This window comes from Melozone crissalis, unplaced genomic scaffold, assembly GCF_028551555.1.
Source record: "Melozone crissalis strain CALT ecotype California unplaced genomic scaffold, PUWL_Pcris_2 ptg000008l_1, whole genome shotgun sequence".
Lineage (NCBI taxonomy): Eukaryota > Metazoa > Chordata > Aves > Passeriformes > Passerellidae > Melozone > Melozone crissalis.
In genome coordinates, this window is record NW_026535786.1 from 10,572,208 (window position 1) to 10,594,685 (window position 22,478).

Consider the following 22,478-nt stretch of genomic DNA (forward strand, 5'->3'; position numbering starts at 1 on the left):
CTCCAACTCCCTGCTTATTACAGGAAAGGATTTATCTGATGGCCTAGTTTCAGCTCCAATTTTCTACCTTTTAATCAGGTTCCCAGGTCTCCTTGTCCACTCAAAGAAGAAAGGAAGAAGAAATCTCAGGGTGATGAAGCAGGAGTAATACTCTATAAACATACATGGGTCAGAAGGTTTTGCTGCCCCAAAACTTTCCTAGGAGGCAGATCCCAGGACAGGCAGAAGAATTATGCCCAGCCATGCAGCATTTGTTTCTGGCATGGCAAGGGTGCATCAGTGCTTTCCCGCCTGACCAAGCCGGGGTTGTGTGAAACAAACGTGCTGGAAATAAAAACCTTCTGCAAAATGGAAAATGTACAGAGGAGCAGCTATTTTTAAAAGGGACAGCACCTACTGCTGTTATGAAGTCAGCCACATAATCAGTCAGCAAGGGACTTCTGTGGGCTGACAGCTGACTGCCAGGAGAAATGGTTCCAGCAGACTGATGAGAAGAAAATGAGAGTTTTTGGGTACTGAGAGGTGCATGTTCTCTAATAAAGAGAAGATTGTCAATCCTGTGCTGCCCTGGCCACAAGGCAGATGGGGGGAAGTGACCCTCACTGTCTTTCCCCACGTGCTGGAAAGGAGGGATGAGATGCTGATAACTCTCCAGCAGACAGAACACCACAAGCAAATGCAAGCTCACTCACTACTTCTTCCTCCCTTTGCCAGCCTAGCCTTATTGCCGAGCCTCTGCTGAGGTTTTCCTGCTTCTAAAAATGTTGAGCCTGTAATTAAAACGCCCATCTTGCTTGCCAGGGCAAACATATCCGGCCACAGAACTGAGCTGGTTGTGGAGACAGCCAAAGCTTGCAGCTAACCAACCTGGCTGGCCTTCCTGACAGGCTGACAGGGATGGCTTTCCTGGCATGGGTGGCTCTCCTGGCATGGGTGGCTGTTGATGCCTGACACCAGGTCCATCACACACACAAGCTGACAGGAAGTTTGAATGAGGGCATCCTCAACTCATCCAAGCCCTGATGTGCCCTTCTTCCCCTGTGGGGACATCAGTGCTGTTTCACGTGTTTCACACCTCCCCCCCCCCCCCCCCCCCCCCCGCTGGTGCAGAGGGGACATACATGCATAATGTGGGGGCTCATGTTTCTGGTAGAGGCTTGCCTGTTTCTTCCCATTCAGAGGATTTTGGAAAGGCTATTTAAATGAATAATAATCAAAACAATTAACAATGATCAAAATAATAAATTAAGTCATTAATTAAATAATGAATGAAAAGGGGTTGCCAAATAAGACGTTACGGCAAGGGGGCAAAGGAGTACTGGGAGGGATAACACAGTGCTGGAGCATCACGTATGTGGGGCATTCACAAGGAGGTGGGAGAATACAGCTTCAGACCCTTGGGTCCCAGGATATTGTCCTTCCTCAAGAGAGGAAGACATTCTCCACCTCTTTGACTGAGCCCACACCCCTGGGCAGACCAAAGGGGTGTGGTGGTGTAGCCTCATGGTCATAACCTTGAGGTGGACACCAGAGGAACAGTCATCTCTAATGGTTGGTGGTGGTGGCTTTTCCCCTGCAGTCCATAATAGTCCTATGAGCAAGATTTGCCCTTCCCTGGTGATCTCAAGCCCCAGGCTATCATCTGACTACCTTGTGTGCCAGCTGGGAGGATGGGGCATTTTGAGGAAACAGGTAAAGAATTAACAGCCTCTTCCGGGCTGCCTGCAAGTCTGCCTGCCTGAGGGGAAGATGCAGCTGTTCCTTCAGGCTTGGGAGGAACAAGAACAGGCAGTTTCCTCAGTGAGGCTCTGATTGCACCACTTTTATACACAGCACCAAGAAGCCTTTAAAATTAAATTAGCTACTTAAGAGCAGGAACACCCCTCTGGAGAGGCTTCTGTTTATTTTTTAGGTGCAAAGGCTCTGCATGGTCTTAGCCCCCTGTGCAGCAGCCCCAGCTCTGCAGAGGAGGGTGCTGAGACTGGATTACGTGTGTCTCACTGCCAGAAGCTGTGTGGTTGGGCAATGTTCAGCTTTCTGTGCTGTGGCATCACTTCTGCACCCCTTTACATCCTTCCACCCCGACAGACTCACAGAATCTTTAGGGATGGAAAAGACCTGCAAGATCATCAAGTTCAACCCTTAACCCAGCACTGCCAAGTCCACCCTTAAACAGTCTCCCTAAGCACCACATCTACATGTTCTTGAACATTTTTGTGGTCTTGTGTGTCTCCCCACATCACCCTGCCTGCTGCAAATCCAGCCTTTTAACACTGGCAGACCATGTCCCGGATGGGTCAAATCCACAAAGAAATCTCCACCTGCTTCACGAGCTTTGGAGCAGGTCCTGGAGCTGGGAATTTGCACCACATGCTCTCTGCTGCTTCACGGCCACGTGTTCCTAATTTCCTTCAAGTCAACCAGAGAAGCTCTCAAGTCTTTCCATCACTGAAGAACACAGTGAGCCAAGCACCGTGGGACAAATCCTGCCCCCAGTTTGGAAATCCAGCACCCATGGGGGAAGTGGGGATCAGCAGAGAAGGAGAGAAGCCGTGTTGCACTTCAGACCCAGTGACAGCTGCCACCCACTCAGCATTAAAGCAATAAATCTGGGGGATCTGGGTTTATTCTCCTCCAAATCACTTTATTATATTGTGAGTAATCACAAAGCCTTACAATGCTGCAGGTTCTTTAAGAAAACAGACTAACACAGCGACAGTATTTGCCAGCTTTTGCTAAGACTAGTTTAGCTAGCAGCTAGCATGAGATTACACGAGGAAATCTTGCAGTCTCCAATTGGATTGTCACATTGGGTTTTAAATTACCACAGTGCTGCTAAGACAGTAACTTTGACAGTAGGTGATAATCGTAATGTTTCATCTATGTACAGGCTTAAAAAAGTAAACAGCTTTCTTTAAAAAAAATACATTTTCTGCCAGCAGAAAATAATTCTCTTAAAAAGGCAAAATCCAGTAAAACCCTGACATGTTTCCTCACAAACTGCCCCTGTCCTGCACTGCAGTTTGTTTCTGTTCCCCTCCAGATCTCTGCCCATAGGCAGCCCCATTGCCTTTTTAAGAAAATCGGCATTTCCTGTGATTGTGAAGGCAGGTCAAACATTGCAAAGGCTCAGTAGAGGGGAAAAATCCCCAAAACTGAAAGAAGGGGTGAAAATCCCACTCTAAGCTACCCAAACAAATTATTGAAATTGAGATAGATGGAAATGTCGGAGTATTTCAGTACCAAATTTCCGTATCCAAAGTTAGGTGTTGACTCTGACTTTTATGGAGTCAGTGGGTTTGGACAACAGGGCTTCCACTTTCCAAGACTTTTGGGGGTATGAGGACAAAACCTGAGCTTCTTCCAACACTCCCAAGGACAATTGTGAGATGAATTTATATCTGCATCACTTTACATGGATCTCCCTAAATCAAACATTGAAAGTGGCCCTGATGCAGGGCTTAGAGACCAAACTGCAGATCAGCTTAAGCATGACTCCCATCCAAACATCCCATCCCCCTGGACAGAGCATGCCAGATGTGGACCAGACCTCAGCAGTCACCACCACTGCTCCTATAAGCAAATTGGAGGCTTCACACATGGCATTGAGTGATGTTGTGCTGCCTTCTCCCACTTCCTCCTAGACTGGAGAAAAAGAGGGTCCAGAGGGGTTCCACAGAATTTCAGCAATGGAGAGAAAAAAAAATCAGCGAAACATTGAGGACCAGGCTTTTTATCAGATTTCAGTTTATCAGATTCACTTGGCAACGAAGGAGCTGTGTGAGAGAAAGAAAAGCCACAACTCTGGAAAAAACTCCAAAAGATCTTTCCTTCGATAAGCAAAGTGCTTCAGGGCCACAAGCATCAGTGTTAATTCTTCCCCTGGCACGTTCTCAGAAGTGTTTTGGCACTGCAAGTTGCCTCACATATGCCCAGATGAGCTGCAGATGTTGTGCTCAGATGGGGAATGTCAGCCTGGAAACAACTTACTCTCATATCCTCTAGGACTGCATCTTGGTTTGATAAGGTCATCAAGAAAGAATCCCTGTCAAAGTTTCCTTCCAAGCTTCCCCAGAAAGGGAGGAGGGATTCTTTTCAATTTTTTTTCTTTCCTGAGCTAGGCTACATGACCTCTTCCCTTTGCAGCCTCCTCCATCAAAGGCTGGCTCCTGGGTGAGATGTAGCTGTTAGCAGACCCCTCTGCTTCCCTTCCTCTGCTGCACATCACCTCTGACCAATGGCTCACTGAGGTTAAAAAGACAGGAGGTTGCCAAAGCTGGACCTAAGTTAATTAGACATGAAAAAGATCAAGGTGGGAAAACAAAGAGAAATTGGTGGGAAAATGTCTCAGCTTACTCAATGTTTGTTGCACACCTATGCAAATAACATGTAAAACCCAGCACATTAAGTGCACCCTGTGTTCAGGTTTGTCTGGAAATGTTTCTTCAAGACTGAAAGTGCATGACAGAAAACAGGGTGCTGCTAATGAAGGCAACATCCAGAAGGCACATTTTGGGGGGTAACAATTAAAAGAAGGATGATGCATGGGTTTGTAAGCAAGCAGCCACAGAGCTGGTACGTTTTGGCGTGCGCTCTGCAGAGGTGTATCTTTGCTCCTACAAATGTGTCTGAGGCATGAAGGGTTTGCTCCAGACTGAGTGTTCTGCCCTGGGACCTGCAGAGCAGCTTGTCCCCGCATGGTCCAGCGTCACTGCTCCTGAGCCAGCGGCATGAGTGAGCACCTCAGTGCGCCGGCTAAAATCCGGAGCCTGGGGAGAACACAGACCCGAGAGTTTATAAAATCCACAAACAATCAGCTATTGGCAAATAGAAATATATAAATTATTGACAGTTTTACAAAAGGCACACTGCAAGCCATCTCAGTCCGACACCTGTACAAGTCCCACGGCCCCCCACCCTCCCTGCCCCACCCCTTCTTCTGCCCAGTTTTCATCACAAAACATAAGGTGCTGCTGCTACGGATCCATGGCTGTCATGGCAACTGAGGACTTCTTTTTTGGTCAGCCCAATCTGTCGGTGGTACTGTCCTTCTTTGATGGTCTTGAGACACTGTATGTCCTTCCCTAAGGTGATGCTTTTGATGGAAGGCAGGTATTTCAGCGAGGTCTTTGGTAAGGATGAGACGCCTGTCCCAGAGAGGTTGAGCTCTTGTAGGGAGTTCAGACCAAAGATAACTTCAGCAGACAGTGACTTCAAGTTGGGATTGTTGGATAAATCCAGAACCTGGAGGGCTTGGAGTTCCTTGAAGCTCTGAGGAGATAACTCCCTAAAGCCACGCAGGCCACTGAGGGATAAATGAATCAAGTCTTTCAGTCCCGTGAAATCTCCTTTCTCAATCTTAACCAGAGGGTTTCCATCAAGATTTAAATATCGGAGAGGAATGCCTTGAAGGTTTGGTACAAATGTTAGCCTGTTTCCAGAAAGATTTAAGTTCTGGATGTTGGGAATGCTCTTTTCAGGGTGTCTTGTAATTGTGCTGAGCATATTATTGGATAGATCCACATTCAGGGTTTTGCCTTGTCCTTTTGAAGCAAAAATGTCCATAGCTATATCCAAAAGTTTGTTATTGCTCAAATCTATGTCACTTAGAGGAGAACTGGAGAAACAGTCCTCCGGAAGGACTTCCAGAGAGTTATGACTCAGATCCAAGGACTCCAGGTACCGAAGCCTGGAGAATGTCGTGGAGGAAATCTTGGCAATTTTGTTGTAGCTCAGGTCAAGACTCACCAGGGTGGTGTATCCAGGGCCAGTAAGCATCGATTCATTTATTGTTTCCAGTTTGTTTGATGATAGATCCAAGTAGGAGGTGTCCAGAGGGATTGGGACAGGAACAATGTGGGAGCCTATTCCACTGCAGTCCACCTTGGTCAAGCTGAAGCTGTCAAAGAGACCAAAGGTTTCCACTTCACAGTGGCAGCCAGGGAAGCAGGTTTTTGTGGTACCAAAGCAAGGAAGGAGAAGCAGCAAATTGAACCAGGCCAGGAAATGCATTGTTCTCCTGTAAAACAAGACAATAGAAGAGCAGATCTAATTGCTGTAGAAATTACTTTATGAATGATGTGTACCTGTTTGACTTATGCAGTCTTGTCCTTTCTCTTTACAAAAGGAGAGATTAAGCATACCCTTCAATAGCATGGATATCTCAAAGACTTTTTCTCTCATGTTATGAATCCCAGTGGGAAATTAATGGAGAAAAAAAATTGGGTCAGCAGTCTTTACACACATAACCAAACTGAGGCGAAATTGGAAATGAGCTGTAAGAACAGTAGGCTGCCTTAAAGCATGATCTATCAAACATATATACTTTTGACTGGACCATGGAAGAAAAGAACAGCTCCTTACTGCACAAATGGACATCCCATCTCCCTTCCTTGGACTTCAGGAGCAAATTTTAGAAGTTTGGATTTGTATCAGGTGGCTAAAAACAATCCTCCTTGGTCTGGTGGCAGCTCCTACCAGAGCAGAGGAAGCGAGGCTTGTTCAGTCTAATCCAGCCTTTGCTGTGGTGGGCCCAGCCCCCTGCACAGTGGAGAGAGACAATTTGCTTCATAGGAGTCTTTGGGGAGCCTCTGCTAATTGCATTAAGTGTTCTCTCTGATTAACAGTGCCAGTAAGCAAGGAGTTCTCTCCGCTGCTTTGGCTTTGACCCGTCTCCCTCCAAGACAGTTCTGTCTCTCTATCATCTCACACAAGAGATGCAGATCAGAGCTGATCTGCACACTCCAGCTCTGCTGAACCTCTTCAGATGGCATCCTAACAACAGTGGGCAACAACAGCTGCGTGATTCCAAGAGACAGCCAAAACAATCTTTAGATCTCTGAAGAGGGTACATAGGAGCATGTCAGCATCCTGCAGGTCAGCACAGAGGCAACAAGGTCTGTCCTCGCTGGTTCCTATTGCAGTCATGGGTGATGACTCCTCATGCCTTACAAACGAGGTCTCCAGAAGGCCAGAAACAAAAAATCTCACCAAGCCAGACAAGCAGATCCATCAGCACTGGTCCTTGGCTATTCTGCTGGCCATAAACAAACACTCACGTGCCAACTGCTCATTCAATAAGAAAAAAGTTAAAGAAATCCCTTTAAATGAATGTTCCCATCCCCACTTCAGTCTCCCTGGTCTCTTACCTTTCCCACCACTGTTTAAAAGCACTTCATTAACTTCCTTGCAGTATCAAGTTTCACACACACCCTTTGATCTGGCTGAGATTCCTTCCTCACAGCCCTTGCACCTTCCCAAGACCATTTCCTAGAAATTCCCACTTCATCTCCCCTCACCCACCCCTTGTATTCAGTTTCTCTCCCTTTTCAGCATGGTCTTCTTGGCCCTGCTCTCATTCCCAGGAGACTGACTGGGGACTACTTGCCAAAGTGCAAAAAAAGCGCAAGGGGGGAAAAATGTTGAAAAAATACTGTCCTGATCACTGATGTGAGTTGTATGGCAGTGTCTCCCAGACCTCCTGCAAATAGAGAGCAGAAACTGGGACTCTGGCCAAACTGCCTGCAGCTAAACCATTGCTAAAGGCCCCTTTGGGGTCCATTATTCTATAGAAACAACAGAAAATTGGTAAGATGAGCCCTAGCCTCAGCCCATCTCAACTGTTTCTTGAGAAAACACATATGCGTGCAGAGAGAACATAGGGGGTAGGGCTCTTCTCTGCAGACACTTTTCCAGATATCCCTTTCCCAATGACATCAAGGCTGATCCCCTCTGGTTCTGTGCAGACAGACATAGCTTGCTGCCTTCTGCAGTCCCTCCTAAAATAAATACTACTATTTTTATTTTTCCATGAAGCTGCATTTGGATTGCACTGAAATGTTTTATTACCAGGGAGGGTTGCAGCAGTGGGGAGTTCCTTGTAAACTAAAACTGCAAAACCTCAAATGTTAACTATCTCACCCACAGGGAAGTACCTACATTGGTATCAGCCCAGTCTACCGGCATTTCTTCTCCCAAATTCTACCCAGTGGCAATTCCTACTTGATGTCTCTGTATGGAAACTTCCAACTTCTCCTTCAAAAGTGCAGCTCATTTCCTCATAGAATTGTTTTAGCTCTGATGGGAGCTGAATCGCACACCAGGAAGTCCAAAGACACACCAGTGTGAAATTTTACTTTCTGAGCACTGCTAAAACCTCCTTTGGCTTCTTATGGAGCATCTGAACAAAAGTAAGAGGACAAAATCCAAAGCCCTAATTTAACTGGGAATAGACTTTTAATAGGGCCTGTAGTGGTAGGACAAGGGGCAATGGTTTTAAAATAAGACAAGAATAATTCAGACTAGACTTAAGAAAGTAGTTTTCTGTGATGAAGGTGGTAAAACATTGGCACAGGTTGCCCAGAGAGGTCGTAGATGCCCCATCCCTGAAAACATTCAAGTCCAGGTTGGATGGGGCTCTGAGCAATTCGGACTAGTTGAAGATGTTCCTGATTATTGTGGGGAGTTGGACTGGGTGGCCTTTAAAGGGTCTGTTCCAATCCAAGCTATTCTATGAATTGAGAGAAGATTGAAAACCGATGCTGGGCTTTGATATGCACCTGCTCAAACCCTTTTGACATGGGAATTCCCCTCCTGATCAGCCTCAAAAATGATTACCAGAAGTGGGCAGATACAGGGACTCTCACTGCAACACCCCTCACTTCAGCCAGCAGTAAAGACAAAACAAGACACAGCTGAAATGCAGTACACAAAGCGCAGCTGAAGCATTTGCATAGCATCTATTGCCTCTTCCCTCCTCACAGTAATGCCACAAATTCTCCCTTACTGGCTCTGCAATTGCTTTGCAGATGGGATACAATCCATTAGTACCAGTTGGAAACTCCCTTATGGAGCAGCATGGAGCATCACAAGCAAACATGCCACTTGGTTAATAGCTCTGATAAAATATAGGAGAAATAAAGTTACTGGTCATCTTCCAGTCCAAGAAAGAGACTCCTGCATTGCCAGATAATTGGCAAAGAGCTTAGTCAGGTACAGGCATGTTTTATTATAGTGTGGAACAACCAATAGCTCTCTTTGAAATGGGGAAAGAAACAGACCGCAGGCATTTACAGTCCTGTGTACAGTGTGTATTTGAAACTGCACCAAAATGCCTCTGGATTGCTGCCCACGAGCTGCTTCGTTGATAAAGGCAGGAAGCCAAGGCATCCCCTTGTAAAAGGAAGAGGAGTTATCCTCTTGCAACACTGGGGAGTTTCACCTGGGTAAACACCATGGACAAGAAACCACTGGCACCATCACCTAGGACAGTGAGGGGAAAATCACTGGGAGAAAGCAGCCTACCCTGGGGCTGGTTTAGCCATATCCTCTTCATTTCTATGGCTATTGAGGTATGGAGAGATCCCAGTGATAGGTTCTGGCCATCTGGAAGCTCTAGGGGTCTTTTTATACCTGCTGACTGCAACAGGAGCTGCAATATCTTCCCCCATGTTCCAGGTGCCTGTAGTGACTGCAGGGCGCTGGTCTTTATATCTTGCTCATCCTTTCTGCAGGGCAAATATTCTGAGACAACCATAAGGAGAGCCTGAGGTGGTTAATGGAGCCAGTGTTGGACAAAGCTTCCAGCAGGATGCCAGCCTTCTCCTCAGACCCCACATCTCCCCTTCAGCCTGCAGATGCCCTTGTGCCTTCTCCCTGCTATGCTCAATCATTGCAATGCTGTGTGGCAAGACTCACACAGAAAACTCACACTGAGATTTCCCAACCAAAAAGCCCCCAACATTAAAAGCAGATTGCAGAGAGATGCCAGGCTCAGATGATGGTCAGGGAGTGAGGTGGGAGAGAAGAAAGCTTTGTTACTGTTGTTGCAAATTCATACTTCTCACCGCATTTGATTTTTTCCTTCTCTTCTCCCTTAAAGACTTTTCTCATTAGGGAGATCAGCTGGCACATCCCTCCCTGGATGAAAGCCCATTGCTTGGGGACTGGTCCCCCTCTTCGGGAATGCGGATATTAAGAGGATGCTACCTAGGCTACCTCCAGTTGCCCTGGCAACCACCAAGCTGGAATTCCCCATTGCAAAAAATCAATGACTAATTAAAGAAATAATACAAGGGGAGGTGTTTTAGAGTTTGCTGTTTGATGGAGTCAGGAAACAGCCGCCCCATTCTTCATTCCCTCAGCCTCCCTCAACATGCCTCTGAACAAAGCATCATCTGAAATGCAGCTGGGGTTGGGGCTAAAGGCCCAAATTCACCCAATGAAGCTTGAAGTATATGGGTAAGAAGGGCAAAAAAACCCCCAAAACACCAGGTTGTCTCTACGGAGGGGTGAAGACAATGAAATTGCTCCAGAAGGGGATGAAACCAACCTAAGACCATCCACATCCCTGGAGATGTCCCTCTCCCCCTTGTCCATGACAGAGAAGAAGGATGCCCAGCCTCGCTGGTTACTGCTTCCCACCCCATTCTTGGCTGCATCTTCCAAACCCTGGTCCTTCCCAATAACCAGGTGCACTTGGATAAACCAGTTTGGGTCACTGATCCAACAAAAACCCCTCTGATCTTTCTCTTTCCCCTTTGCCAGGTCAGTTTTCCAACAAATTCTGGTGACCATTCATGGGGTTACCAGCTCTCACACAGGAGTGGAGAGCACAGAATCTGTCTTTTCCATAGCAGATCACAACCAGACCAAATCAGATATGAATCTGTAAGGCATGGTGGACAGATCCTGGTAATTTCTACATTTCTTGCCAATATTGATTCTGGATGATCAGCAAATAGACCAAATTTCAAAGAAAAAAGGCAAAAAGGAAGAGCTGAAGTCCACCTGCCCCAAACAGAGTTGTTGCCCCTGCAAAGGACAAAAGAGTTGTATTAGCAACAATATTTCTGGAGAAAAATTTTGGGATTGTCTTCTGCCTCTTGTATCAGCCAAGTAAAGAAATGAACAAAGTCTTCACAGCAGAGCTCACCAGGCCCATTTGGCTGCCAGCACTAATTGGGGTCAGGGGAAAAGGAACGTTATTGGAAAGTGAAACAAGTGCATAGGTTATGATAGAGGCCATAAATCCTCCAGACTGAAGGGAAAAAAAAAAAAGTTGGCTCTGGCTCTTTCTCTTTTTAAATATCTTGGAGGCTAAGTGGCAGCTGGGACAGCAGCTCCAGAGCACCAGAATGCTCCAGAGTTGCTTCTCAACAACAAAATTGCATAAGAGACCTTTCCCCCCCTTCTCCACCCATTAATTATTCTGTAAAATTAGAATAATTACCGACTAAAGTGCAGCACTAGCAGCAGCTACACTTTTCCAGCGTGGACTCTCCCGGCTGAGCCCAAATGACGCCACAGATGCAATCGCGGTCGGGTCTCCAGATCCCATATGCCAATTTGAGCAGGCAGCAAAACTAGCTCCAACCAGCCTACAGCCAGAGACCATTAAACCCTTGCTGCAGACACACACCCCTCCCATAATAAAGAGACTGCTGCTGACAAGGTCACTCTTTTTTTACTGTTGGTTTTTTTCGTGTGAATCTATTGAAAGTAAAGGTCATTCAGGCTTTTGCTTCGCCTGCTTCAGATCAGCTCTTCCTGCAGAAGGCTTCCCCACATAAATGCTGCAAAGAGCTCTTGATAAATATTATTAAACCTCACCAAAAAATGTTGGTGTAAATGGGAACAGTGTTTTCTGACCCGCTTGTTACATTTTGTTGTTTGCTGGTTTGGAAGACACTTGGCTAACAGTCCTGGTTTTATGCTCCATGTTTGAGACTTCTGGGGTTTAGGGAGAGGAGAGCTAATGGGAATTCAAGAAGTATGTGGTTTTTATGTTTAATCCTGCATTTGTTAGATGGGTTTGAGAGAGTTCAGTGGAGTTACTCTTGGTTTAACTCTTTCAGAAAGAAATCAGAAAAATTCTGATCTTTCAGCAGGATCAGAATCAGTCCCTTGGTTCTTCCAAATTGCACTTGATTTCATGAAGGCCTCCATCAGGAGACATTGCACAAGTCACTTTTAGGGGATAAGTTATCACCCTTCCCTTTACTCTGATGGTTTTATCTGTGAGACTTGCAAAGCTGCTTAGAACAGCAAAGGCATCCCAAATTTTCTAGTGGGATATAAACACAGGGATTTGCAACCCTATTTCCCTTACCAGTGCATGCAAGCATTAGGATAAGGGGAAGCTCAGCCAGTGTGGTGGTGACTTTAGCCCTTATGGTTTAATGTAAAGAGACACCAAGGGCTTGAGCAGGAGTCAAAAGGCATCCTGCAGGTGCCTGAATCCTGCTTTTTGCTCCATGTTCCTGCTCCCTGGGAAAAATCAGAATGAAATGCAAGGAATGCAAAAAGAAGAAAAGAAAAAATTTAACAATTAATTCCTTTCTGCTTTAATTATTTTGCCTGGCAAGATCATGGAGCAGATCTTCATGGAAGCTTTGCTAAGGCAGACGGAAAATAAGGAGGTGGTTGGTGATAGCCAACATGACTTCACTAAGGACACATCCTGCTGGACAAATTTCATGGCTTTCTATGATACAGTTAGTGTTGGTGGATGAGGGGAGAGCGACTGACATTATCTACCTGGACTTGTGCAAAGCATTTGACACTGATCCACACAACATCTTAATCTCTATGGAGAAAACGTGGATTTGATGGTTGGATGGCTCAGTGGATAAGGAAGTGGCTGGACAGTCACACTCAAAGAGTTAAAGTCAACAGCTTCATGTTCAAGTGGAAACCAGTGCGGAGCAGAGAAACAGCATAAACAGAGACAAGATGGCGCTTCCGGACCTGGACAAGAACCCCACTGCTCTGCATCAAGTCTGTGTTTGCAAGACTTGAATCTCACCAAACCCCGTGGAATAAAGGTTGTGGACGGCCAGAAGGAGCAAAGAACAAAAAACAATATGCCATTTCACATTTTTCTCTCTTGGTTATTTCCATGTGCTTTTCTCCTCTCTGGACAGAAATTGCTGAGCCAAAACTGCAATGACATTCCTGCACCCAAACATGCTCTCCGTCCTTTATGGAGATTTTTGTAAATGTTACAGGGGATGAGATAGATAAGATTAGCAAAGGCAAAGCTAAATTAAGCATCATAAACATCAAAACCATTTCACAACCCCAAAGGCAAAGCCAAGCAGCCCCTCAAGCCACCACATGGGCTGCAGAGAAGATATGTGTGATTGACCTAGAGGGAACCCAGCACCTCCAAACCTCATACAGCTCCACACTATGGATCTGTGTTCAAATATAGAATCATTTAGGTTGGGAAAGACCTTGAATATCATTGAATCCAGCTGTTAACCCAGCACTGCCAAACCCACCACTAAACCCTGTCCTCAAGTGCCGCATCTGCACATATTTTAAATATCTCCAGGGATAGTGACTCAAACACTTCCCTGGGCAGCCTGTTCCAATGCCTGACAACCCTTTTGGTGAAGAAATTTTCCCTAATTTGCAATATAAACATCCCCTAATGCAACTTGAAGCTGTTTCCTCTTGTCCTATTACTTGTTACTTGGGAAAAGACACTGAAATGCTTGCTTGGCTAAAAGTCTCTGCTCTATTTTTTTAATGTAAAATTAAAATCCTTTCTTAAATAAAGAAATGGAAAGACTTATTAAAATAAACTTTGTTACAACTGTTAATGTCACAATTCCCATCTGCCTTGCAAGAGGCCAGGGATAATTTATCATCCTAGTGCTTAAACAGCTGGTAGTTTATTCCACTTGTGCAATCTTCCCCCTCAGGCATCCCTCATTCCCTCTGGAGGAGGAAATCAAGGTGCAGGGTGGTGTATTCTGGGATCTGACAAAAGGAAAACATGTGCAGGCAGGTCTGCCAGCCCATACAGTAACTTCCAGCTCATTTACATCCGTGGCTGAAATACAATTTCTGCCACACTAAAAGCTTTGTGCCTTGAAAAGATTCATTCTGTAAGGGAAGATCAGCCCAGCTCCAGGGAATTTTTCCTCAAGTGGGAAAATGCTGGTACCACAACCAGCACAGGAAAATGAGGAATTAAATCACTGTGGCATCAGGATTTGCAAAACATTCCCACTTCTCTGCTCAGCCCAGAAAGCTGTCAGCTTAATAGCAGTTTATTTCCAGGTGGAGGAATTAGTCTCCTGTGGATTTTGAAAGCAATTTTGCTTTCCAGCCTCAAGTCAAACTGTGCTTGTGCCCAGAGGGGGCATTTCCAAAAGGAAATTGCTTGCCAGGCCTCCTGAGTGGCTGGGGGCAGGGGAAGGCAGGTGTTGGAGTGGTGCATCACCAGGAGGGATTCACAGCGCTCTGTGGGAGCAGACAGGATGTGAGCATCCCAGCCCCACCATTGCCTCCTGGCTATTCCAGCTGCAGAACCACTCAAACAGGGAGCTTTGGCAGCTGCAAGTGGTTCCCAGCAGCCTGGGACGCATGGAATCAGTCAAACAGGTGCCAGCAAGGGATGGAAGAGCTCAGAACTTTCTCCTGCTCTAGAATCACTTCCAGCATGGCCATCCTGAACTCTTTTACCCCTAACAACTCCTATTTCTTGTCCTCCCTGCTCTGCTTGTTAACTGTGCGCATTTCCAAGAGCAGGAGACCTCACTATCCTGGCACTCACTGAGCATAAGAGAGACTTCATCTCTGCCAGGAACACAAATATTTTCTTAACCATCTCAAACTCAGCCTGAATAGAATTTTTATCATAGCGACATGTCCCAGAATGGGAGGCCTCCGTTATTTTGGCACAAACTCGGGAACAAACCAGCCCTTCAACACGGTGCTTCATAGCCAAAGGAGAGGTTTACACAGAGTTTTGTGCCAGTCCTAGAGCATTTTGCTGTAGAATGACCTGGTGAAGCTGCCCCATCACCTCCAGTGCCCAAGAATCCGCTGTGAGGCACAAAGGGAGCCTGGGAGTGCCCAGGCTTTACCCAAATCTCAGCAGTAACCTTGAGAGGAGTAAACCCTCCTCCTTTCTTAACTAGTCAATTATTGAAAGCGAAAATGATGCCAGCAAGCTTCTCCTGGAGGCTCAGCCCTTGGCGGCGCACACCTGACAGCCAACCCCAGACAGCTCCTGCTATGGTGATGCTTTTTCACTGCACTCCAGCTCCCAGAGACATGATATAATTCCAGAGGAATGCACTCCAGGATGAACACCATATGCCAGAGAGGCACGTTAGGAGGTGCAGCATGGGGAGAGGAAACCTCCTGCCCACAGTGGATATTTCTTGGTTTCAGCTGTTGGAAGAGCTGATCAGCCATGCCACTGTGCCCAGCTGGGAAACGCCAGATGCCATGCACATCCCTGGGATGGCAGCTACCACGTTCTGTGCCAGGGAAGTGCAGGTTGCAAGGACTCACCAGCAGGGAAAGGTGTGATGCCTATGGATGTACCCCACATGCCTGATCTGGATTGCTTCCCATCACCCCAGAGGGCTGGCCTGAGCTGCAGTGAGACCATGCTGCATGGATGGGTTCCCCCAGAGAAGATGAGCTAGGCAGGAGGAAGGAAACAAGAGAGAGGAGGGAGGAGAAGGTGATACATCCCAGGGTGATGCCTCTGCTCTTGCTGGTGAGACACATCCCACCAAGAGCGAACAACTCATCACAGCCTCATCATCCTGTATCGCTAATGGCTTTCCAGCTCTTTCTCCTTGAATCATAGAATCATTAAGGTTGGAAAATATCTCTAAGAGGTTTGAATCCAATTGAATCCACTGCAACAGGGGTGGCTGCAGATGAGGTTTAAGTACTGCCTCCAACAGCATGCCTTTGTCATGGTGCAGCCAGCACTGGAAAAAATCATGAGAAAGCACAGGGAAAAGAAATTCAGTCTGGCTGGGCAGCACCTTCAGCCCTGGCAGAAGGATTTTAAGAGGACCCCATGCAGCTTTAACTCTCTGAAAGACAGGAGATGCCAATCTCCCTTCTCCTAACAGCCCTGAGGGGCTGCTGACTTCAGTAAGGAAGGGCAAAACGAGGAGACTGGGAGTTAAGCTGGGTGCCTGATGGCACTGCTCCAGCTGGCCCAGGGATCCTTTGTGGGCTTTTTATTTGTTTTTGTGGTTGGATTTTTGTCCATGCACAATAATCTCTGGGCCCCTTTGCTGTCTGTGGCTCTCAGCGTGCAGCTGCAGACCCTCCACTGAGGAGATAATAAACACAATCCTGGCCATTATTGTTGCAAACAGCACAGCTGGAGGCTCCCATCTCATTCCCCTCATGGCCTTTCTTTGCCCCTCCTCTCCAATAATTCTTGCAAACAATGAATGCCAATGAAACTGCTTGGTGGAGCATCAGCTGGGGCTTCAGGAGCTGCCCCCACCCCAGTCAAGCATGTGAGACATTTACTAGATCCAGTGGGTCTCCTACAAGGTTTGGGAAGGAGGGATTTGGGGGGGGAAGGGTATTAGGTAGAGCTGACAAAGGGTTTACCAGTAGTGTGCCATTCCCACCATGATTCCCACTGCAGATGATGCTTCATTGCCCCCATGATGGGCAGTATCTCCTCAGCTATTTCCCTTCCCTCCTTGGCCTGGGATTCTCCAGTCCCTCTTGGCTGGTGGAGGATTTTGGAGAAAGATCATCTGAAGTGGGTTGGGAGAGCCATTTCCCCAGCAGGACCAATTTCCCACCACTGATGCCACCCTGAGTCCCCATTTTAGTGCCTCAGTTTCCCTCCTGACACTTTAGGGATGACTAGTACTAGGTCTGAGAGGTGTTAACTCACCCCCATGCCCAGGTTTAATTCCCACCAGTTTAGCTGGGAAGGGAGCACAAGGCCTATGGGTCTCACCCCACAAAGGAGTCCCCAGCCAACATTTCCACTGCTGTAACTGCTCCAGACAAATGCTACCACAGTCCCTGGACACCATGTCCAGCTCCTGCCTTCCTGGACACTCTAGCAACCCTGCTTTGCCCTCTGCAAAATGGGCGGGGGAGAGGGAAGGGGATGGATGAGACAGGCCAGGTTCAGTTACCCTATGATCCTATAATTCTTTGAATTGGAGATCATTTGCAAGAAGTTGCAGTGCTTTGGTCCTGGACAGATACAAACTGAACTTTTGCAGTAGGATTAAAGTGCTTTGGAGAAAGGATCTCCCCTGTCCTGCTCTGTGAAGTTTGGCCTCACCATGCCAACTGCTACAGACATATTGTTCTCAAGGATGGGAGTAAAACAGGCACTTTTGGGGTCAGGAACATGTCCTACCCCACTTGGAGACAGGTGACACAAGCCCCATGCACATGTGTCACCTTAGAGGTGTGAGGAATCACAGCTGGTTTGACCTATCAGTTACAACAAGAGTTTGAGTCTCAACTTTTCATGAGGAGGATTCTCTTATTCAAAGTTTAAAAAAATCCTTGAAAATACAGTGCCCACCCCTGAAAGTGTTCAAGGCCAGGTTGGACAGGGCTTTGAATAAGCTGCTCTAGTGGAAAGTGTCCCTGCCCATGGCCAGGGTGTTGAAACTGGATGATCTTTAAGGTCCAACCCAAACCATTATGTGATTTCTCTCCCCACCCCTGGGTTTGAGCTGGCAAGAATCAGTGGAAAGGGGAGGAATCACCATCACAGAGACAGAGACAGCAAAAAAGAATGAGGAAGGGAGGAACGGGAAGGAAAAGAAACCCTGCAGACACCGGCACTCAGACGTTACACACAGCACGTGGCCCTCTGTCTGCTAGGCTGAAGATAAAGTGCTTTTTTCCAGTTTGCCACTGCTCTGACAGGAGATTTCCAGCCTGGTTAATGCAACTCAGGAATGTCCCATGCTAAGGCAGCCAGGATGGTTTAATCCCTTGCAGTGTCTGCAAGCAGACGGGAAGGCTGGGGCGATTCCCAGAGCACAAATTTCCTTCCCCCGCTGCTGCACACCATGAATGCAACAGAAACTCCCAGGAAATTAATTCCACCCCCCTCCAAAAAAAATTGCAATAAAAATTAAAATATGAAGATTTCCTTGTAATGAATGGCTGAGCCATTCATACATTTGCCTCGATAGGTCCAGGTGCCAAGTTTTAAGACAAGAAGCAGCTTGCTCAAGCCAGCCTTTATCTCTTCCCAGCCCTCAACATCTCCGTGTTGGGAAGTTTCTTTTGATAGCCTGCCAAGGCAGGCAGTGCTGCAGCTACCGTGCAGAGCCTGGGGGTGCCAGGGGTCAGGAGGGCTGCTGGACAAGGATGCCTTGTCTCATCCCACCCTCCAGACTCTGCTTCTCCCCACCAACCAGCTAACAAAAGAGCAGAAGGAGGAGGAGGAAGGAGGAGAGACTGAAAGAGGTTAAAAAAAAAGCAGTTAGGGATGGAGGGAAAACTCTAAACCTCTGGAAGATGGTGGCTCACCTTTTATTCCCAGCTCAGTCTTGCACAGGAGTGACACTCACTGCTGCTCACTGTGTGGCTGCCTGAGGGAGCACAGGATGCTTTTCCCTATATTAAAAAAAAATAAAAATAAATCCACATAACCCCTAAAAACTTCTGCATGTTTTTTCCCCCTTTCTCCCAATTTCCTCTCATCCATTCAATGCTGGTTTGTTCCTTGCACTTTGTTGTAAAGAATAGGGGTGCAGGAGACCCTCATCCCAACCCTGCAGCCTTTCCTGCCAGTCCAGCCTGTCATCAGAAATTAATGTCCCCTGGGATGTCTGTCACGTCCTCGTTCCCTCCAGGCATTTTGTTATTGCTCCCCACTGCCTCTGACAGCAGCTGCTCAAATTCATTCACAAATCAGCAGCGTCTGCCCCGCTCCAGGATGCCGCAAGGGAAAATCCGCCCGAGTGCTGCCCCCCGAGCCTCCTGCCTGCCCCGGTGTCGGCTCCGCTCACCCGCGCACCCACGGCCTCAGGGCAGGGCAGGGCAGCTCCTCCCGGGCCATTTATACCCGCACGGCAGCAGGCGCCTCCCCGTGCCCTCCGCCCATGGCCGGGACTGCCTCCCGCGGGTCCCCGGGCCCGGAGCCAGGCCCCGCTCTGCCAGGGCGATGGCACACACTGACCCGCTGCGCCGTGAGCGCCCGGCTGCCGACAGCCAGCCCCCGGCCAAGTTCAGCCTGCAAATCCTCCCGGGGACGGGCCAGCTTCCTCCGCTCCTTTCAGCATCCAACACATCCAGCGTGCCTCTCTTGTTCCCGGGGAGATCGGCGAGACGGTCCGAGCCTGCCCTTCCCCGCCGCCTCTTCTGCCGGTGCTCTTCGCCCTGCTCCTCACCGCTGCGATAATACCCCGGTGCTGCCGGCCGAGCTCTCCTTCGGAGCGGCAATCAATGCCATATTTCAGCGCAACGCCAGCGATCGGCACCGGCTGCTCTCCTCACAGCAATGGCACAGTGTCCAGCCAGACAAGTTTCCCACTGTAACTTCAGTGAATGCTGTTATTCAGGCGGACGGCAGCTGATTAATCGTGGCAGGCACACGGGGAAAGCTTTCCGTCCGGGAGACCGGGGGCTGCTCGTCCCGCTGCCGCCACGAGCGCCGTGAGCTCAGCAGGGCTCCCTGTGCTTTCCTCGCAGCCGTGCTCCCACCGATGCCTCCGCCGCCACGGAATGGCATTCTCGAGCCATGCTGGGAGCGTCGGCTAACGGAGGCGATGCCACTGCCCCGCGACAAAAGCCACCAGCTCCATCCGCGCCGCTCTCCTCCCAGGCTTCCCAAATTCCAAGCCAGAGGAGTGAAGTTGACAGACCCTTTTGTTTCCAGAGAGCTTGGCACGTGTTGTGGTTTACTGAGCTAATAAATCTGCCGTGGGCTGCGCCTTTTAATGACTGCAGCATTAATAACAAGTTTCCTGGGAGCTGCTTGGAAGTTTACAGGGTGTGTGCACTATCAGGGGAACCCCGTGCTTTCTGACCTCCTGCTTCACAAGTCACACCCGGCAGCTTCTTTCATTCTTTCTTTCTTCCCTTTTTTTAAAATTTTTTTTTCTTCAATGAGAGAATGAATAAATCTTGCTCGCCTTTCTCTCTCCTCTTCCCATACACACCTTCCCCGTCAGCTTAATCCACTCACAGATGGGAAATTCCCAGGCAGGAATGCCTTTGCCATGCCTTTATCAATACAACCCGGGGGGAAAGGACCCCCCCTCTGCACCTTCCAGCTTCCACACCCCATCCAGCCGACCCTCCAAGCTTTCCTTTCCTTCTCCTTTCTCTCCTTACCTTGAGTAAGCTCCAGACCCTGCGAGCCTCCCAGCACCAGAAACCCACCAAAAAGCTTCTCTTCGCTCCCGAGAGTTGAGGGGAGGGCCCGAGGAGGAGGAGGAGGAGGAGGGAGAGGAGACAGGGAGCCCAGTGTGAAATCAAAGCCCCGAAGCCGGGCACGGGAGGCGGTGCGGAGCCTCCAGCTGCTGCTCGGATTACTCTGCAGCCGTGGCGATCCCGAGACCTCTAGAAAGCACCATTCCACTGGGGGAAGGAGAAGTGAAGGGATTCCAGCTGGAGACGCCTCATCCCGGGAGGGCAGCCGGGCTGGGGGCTCGTACGCACCCACCGCACCGCACAGTTCCCCCTGTGGAAAAACCAGAGGTGGGGAAAAAAGTAGTTTGCTTCCACCCGAGACCTCTGTCCTTCCCCCTTCCCTGCACCCCCGGCCTCTGGACCCCGTCGCGAGGAAAACTCATCACACGGGAAAAGTTTCCGCACTCTGAGGCTGGGGAGGGCTCCGCAGCAGCGACCCCGGGCTGGCCATGCGCATCCCCGAGGAGGGCTCAGCCCATGGTGGCACAGCGTCCCCCCTCCCCAAAAATGAGCCCCACGCTTCTGCACACGCGGGGAACTTTGGAAGGGGATGTAGAGAGGCGTGCAGGGGCCAGGGAGGGGATGGAGGGCGCAAGGAAGGGCTGGGGGTCAGGGAGGGGATGCGGGGTCAGGGAGGGGCTGGGGGCAGAGGGGGCACTCACCGGGCCGGGGCCGGTTCCCACGGCGGGAGCCGCCAGCAGCAGCAGCAGCGGGGCCCGGGGCCGGCTGTCCCCTCTTGCTCTCCTCCTTCTCCCTCCTCCTTCCCGTGCAGGGCGTGCAGCTGGCCGGGCAAGCTGGCTGCCCCCTTCCCCGCAGGAGGAGGGAGGAGGGAGCTCAACAGATGGCTGCACACAAGGGAACATCTGGGAGGAGGAGGAGAAGGAGGAGGAGGAAGGAGGCAGGAGGCAGGACTTGCGCTAGACTGTGCCACTCCTGAGCTGGCAGACCCCCCTTAACAGGGGAAGAGGCGAGGGGAGGTGTCGAGACAGCTTTGCACACGCACGCAGTCCCCTTCCTGCTGCCTTGCATCCCCCCTGGCTAAAATTCCTTGTCGTTCCTCTGCTTTCTTGGGAACGACGCCGGAGTTGCCCTTCCAGCACAACCGTGTTTCCAGCTCTGACCTCTGCAGGGCTGTATTTGCAGACGGGAGTGCTATTCCTGAGCACTGCCTTCATTCAGTTTTCCAGCCTTTAGTGCCAAGATCAGCTTTGGCACCCCAGGGTGCAGGTAGGACAAGGCAGCACCAACGTTTGAGCAATGCCAGCAGGCAGGAGATAGGGGCTTAGAAACTGTATGGTGCAACCCTTGAAATAAATAAATAAAAAGACAAAACAACAACAACAAAAAAAAACCAAAACAAAACCAAAACAAAACCAAAAAACCCCAAAACGAACAAAACCAGATATTAATCCACAGTGTAGGCAACAGAGACTCTGAACCCCATCACTGGAGGATAGGCAGTGCCTGGGGCTGTGAATGAGCAGCCCTGCATCAAAATTTCTTGGCTACTGGATGTAGTGGCCCAGTGGTGGCTTTAGTCATGATGGTCATCCTGGAAAGAGAATCAGAAGTCACAGATTCATAGAATATTCTAAGTTGGAAGGAGCTCATAGGGATCATCAGTTCCAGCTCTGGGGGGAATTGCCCATGCAGGTATTGAACCCAAAACCTTGGCATTTTTAGCACCAGGCTCAAACAGACTGAGCTTATATCAGTGTGTCAAGTGCCTCCTGTCATGGTGCCATGACCCCGGTAAAGGCAAAAGGGACTGCAAGGGTCCATGGGTCACAGAGGACATATCCTGTGGCTGGCTGCAGCTTCTCATACTCAGCATCTTGCACCCTTTGTGTATTACTGGCCTGTGCCACGTCTCGAGATGTGTGGTTACTTGTTTCTTAAAAAGTTTAAGTTAAGAAAGTACAATCAGGCTTCCTGTTGTTTGCTTTTGGTAGCACCAAAATACCCACTTGCCCCCATCGATGGTCAGGGTTTGCTCAGACCACAACCTCCAAGCAAGCCTGGTGCTGAGATTTGTATTTAGCATCTCTCTGTGGTGAAAAAGCAATGAAAAGGGTTTGGTTTGGTTTTGTTCCGCTCAGCTGCTTTCTCCAAGAACATCACTGCATGAAGATTTGCTGGGTGACCTTGCTGCCCAGCAAGCACAGCTCTGGTCAGAGGGGCTGAGGCTCAAGGCAGGAGGTACTGGGGGCACCAGGAAGATGTCACAGTTGTTCCTCTCCACCCTCCGCATTTCCGAGTGCGGCTTATCCAGGATATGTGCTCACTCTGCCCGTCCA

At 48.8% G+C, this 22,478-nt stretch overlaps 1 protein-coding gene across 1 annotated transcript; it reads right to left on the reverse strand.

Moving 5' to 3' along the window:
- Window positions 1-4,948: 4,948 nt before the first annotated feature.
- On the reverse strand, window positions 4,949-19,004 carry TSKU (tsukushi, small leucine rich proteoglycan). Its single transcript, XM_054269970.1, has 3 exons — window positions 18,947-19,004; window positions 18,295-18,381; window positions 4,949-6,019 (listed from the first exon to the last, which is right to left on the reverse strand). The coding sequence occupies exon 3, from the start codon at window positions 6,010-6,012 to the stop codon at window positions 4,954-4,956; it is 1,059 nt and encodes a 352-aa protein (XP_054125945.1). The 5' UTR covers window positions 6,013-6,019; window positions 18,295-18,381; window positions 18,947-19,004; the 3' UTR covers window positions 4,949-4,953.
- Window positions 19,005-22,478: the final 3,474 nt, after the last annotated feature.

Excerpts from the sequence above, each read along its gene's own strand:
- TSKU (XM_054269970.1), bottom strand. The coding sequence starts at position 6,012 with ATGCATTTCCTGGCCTGGTTCAATTTGCTGCTTCTCCTTCCTTGCTTT.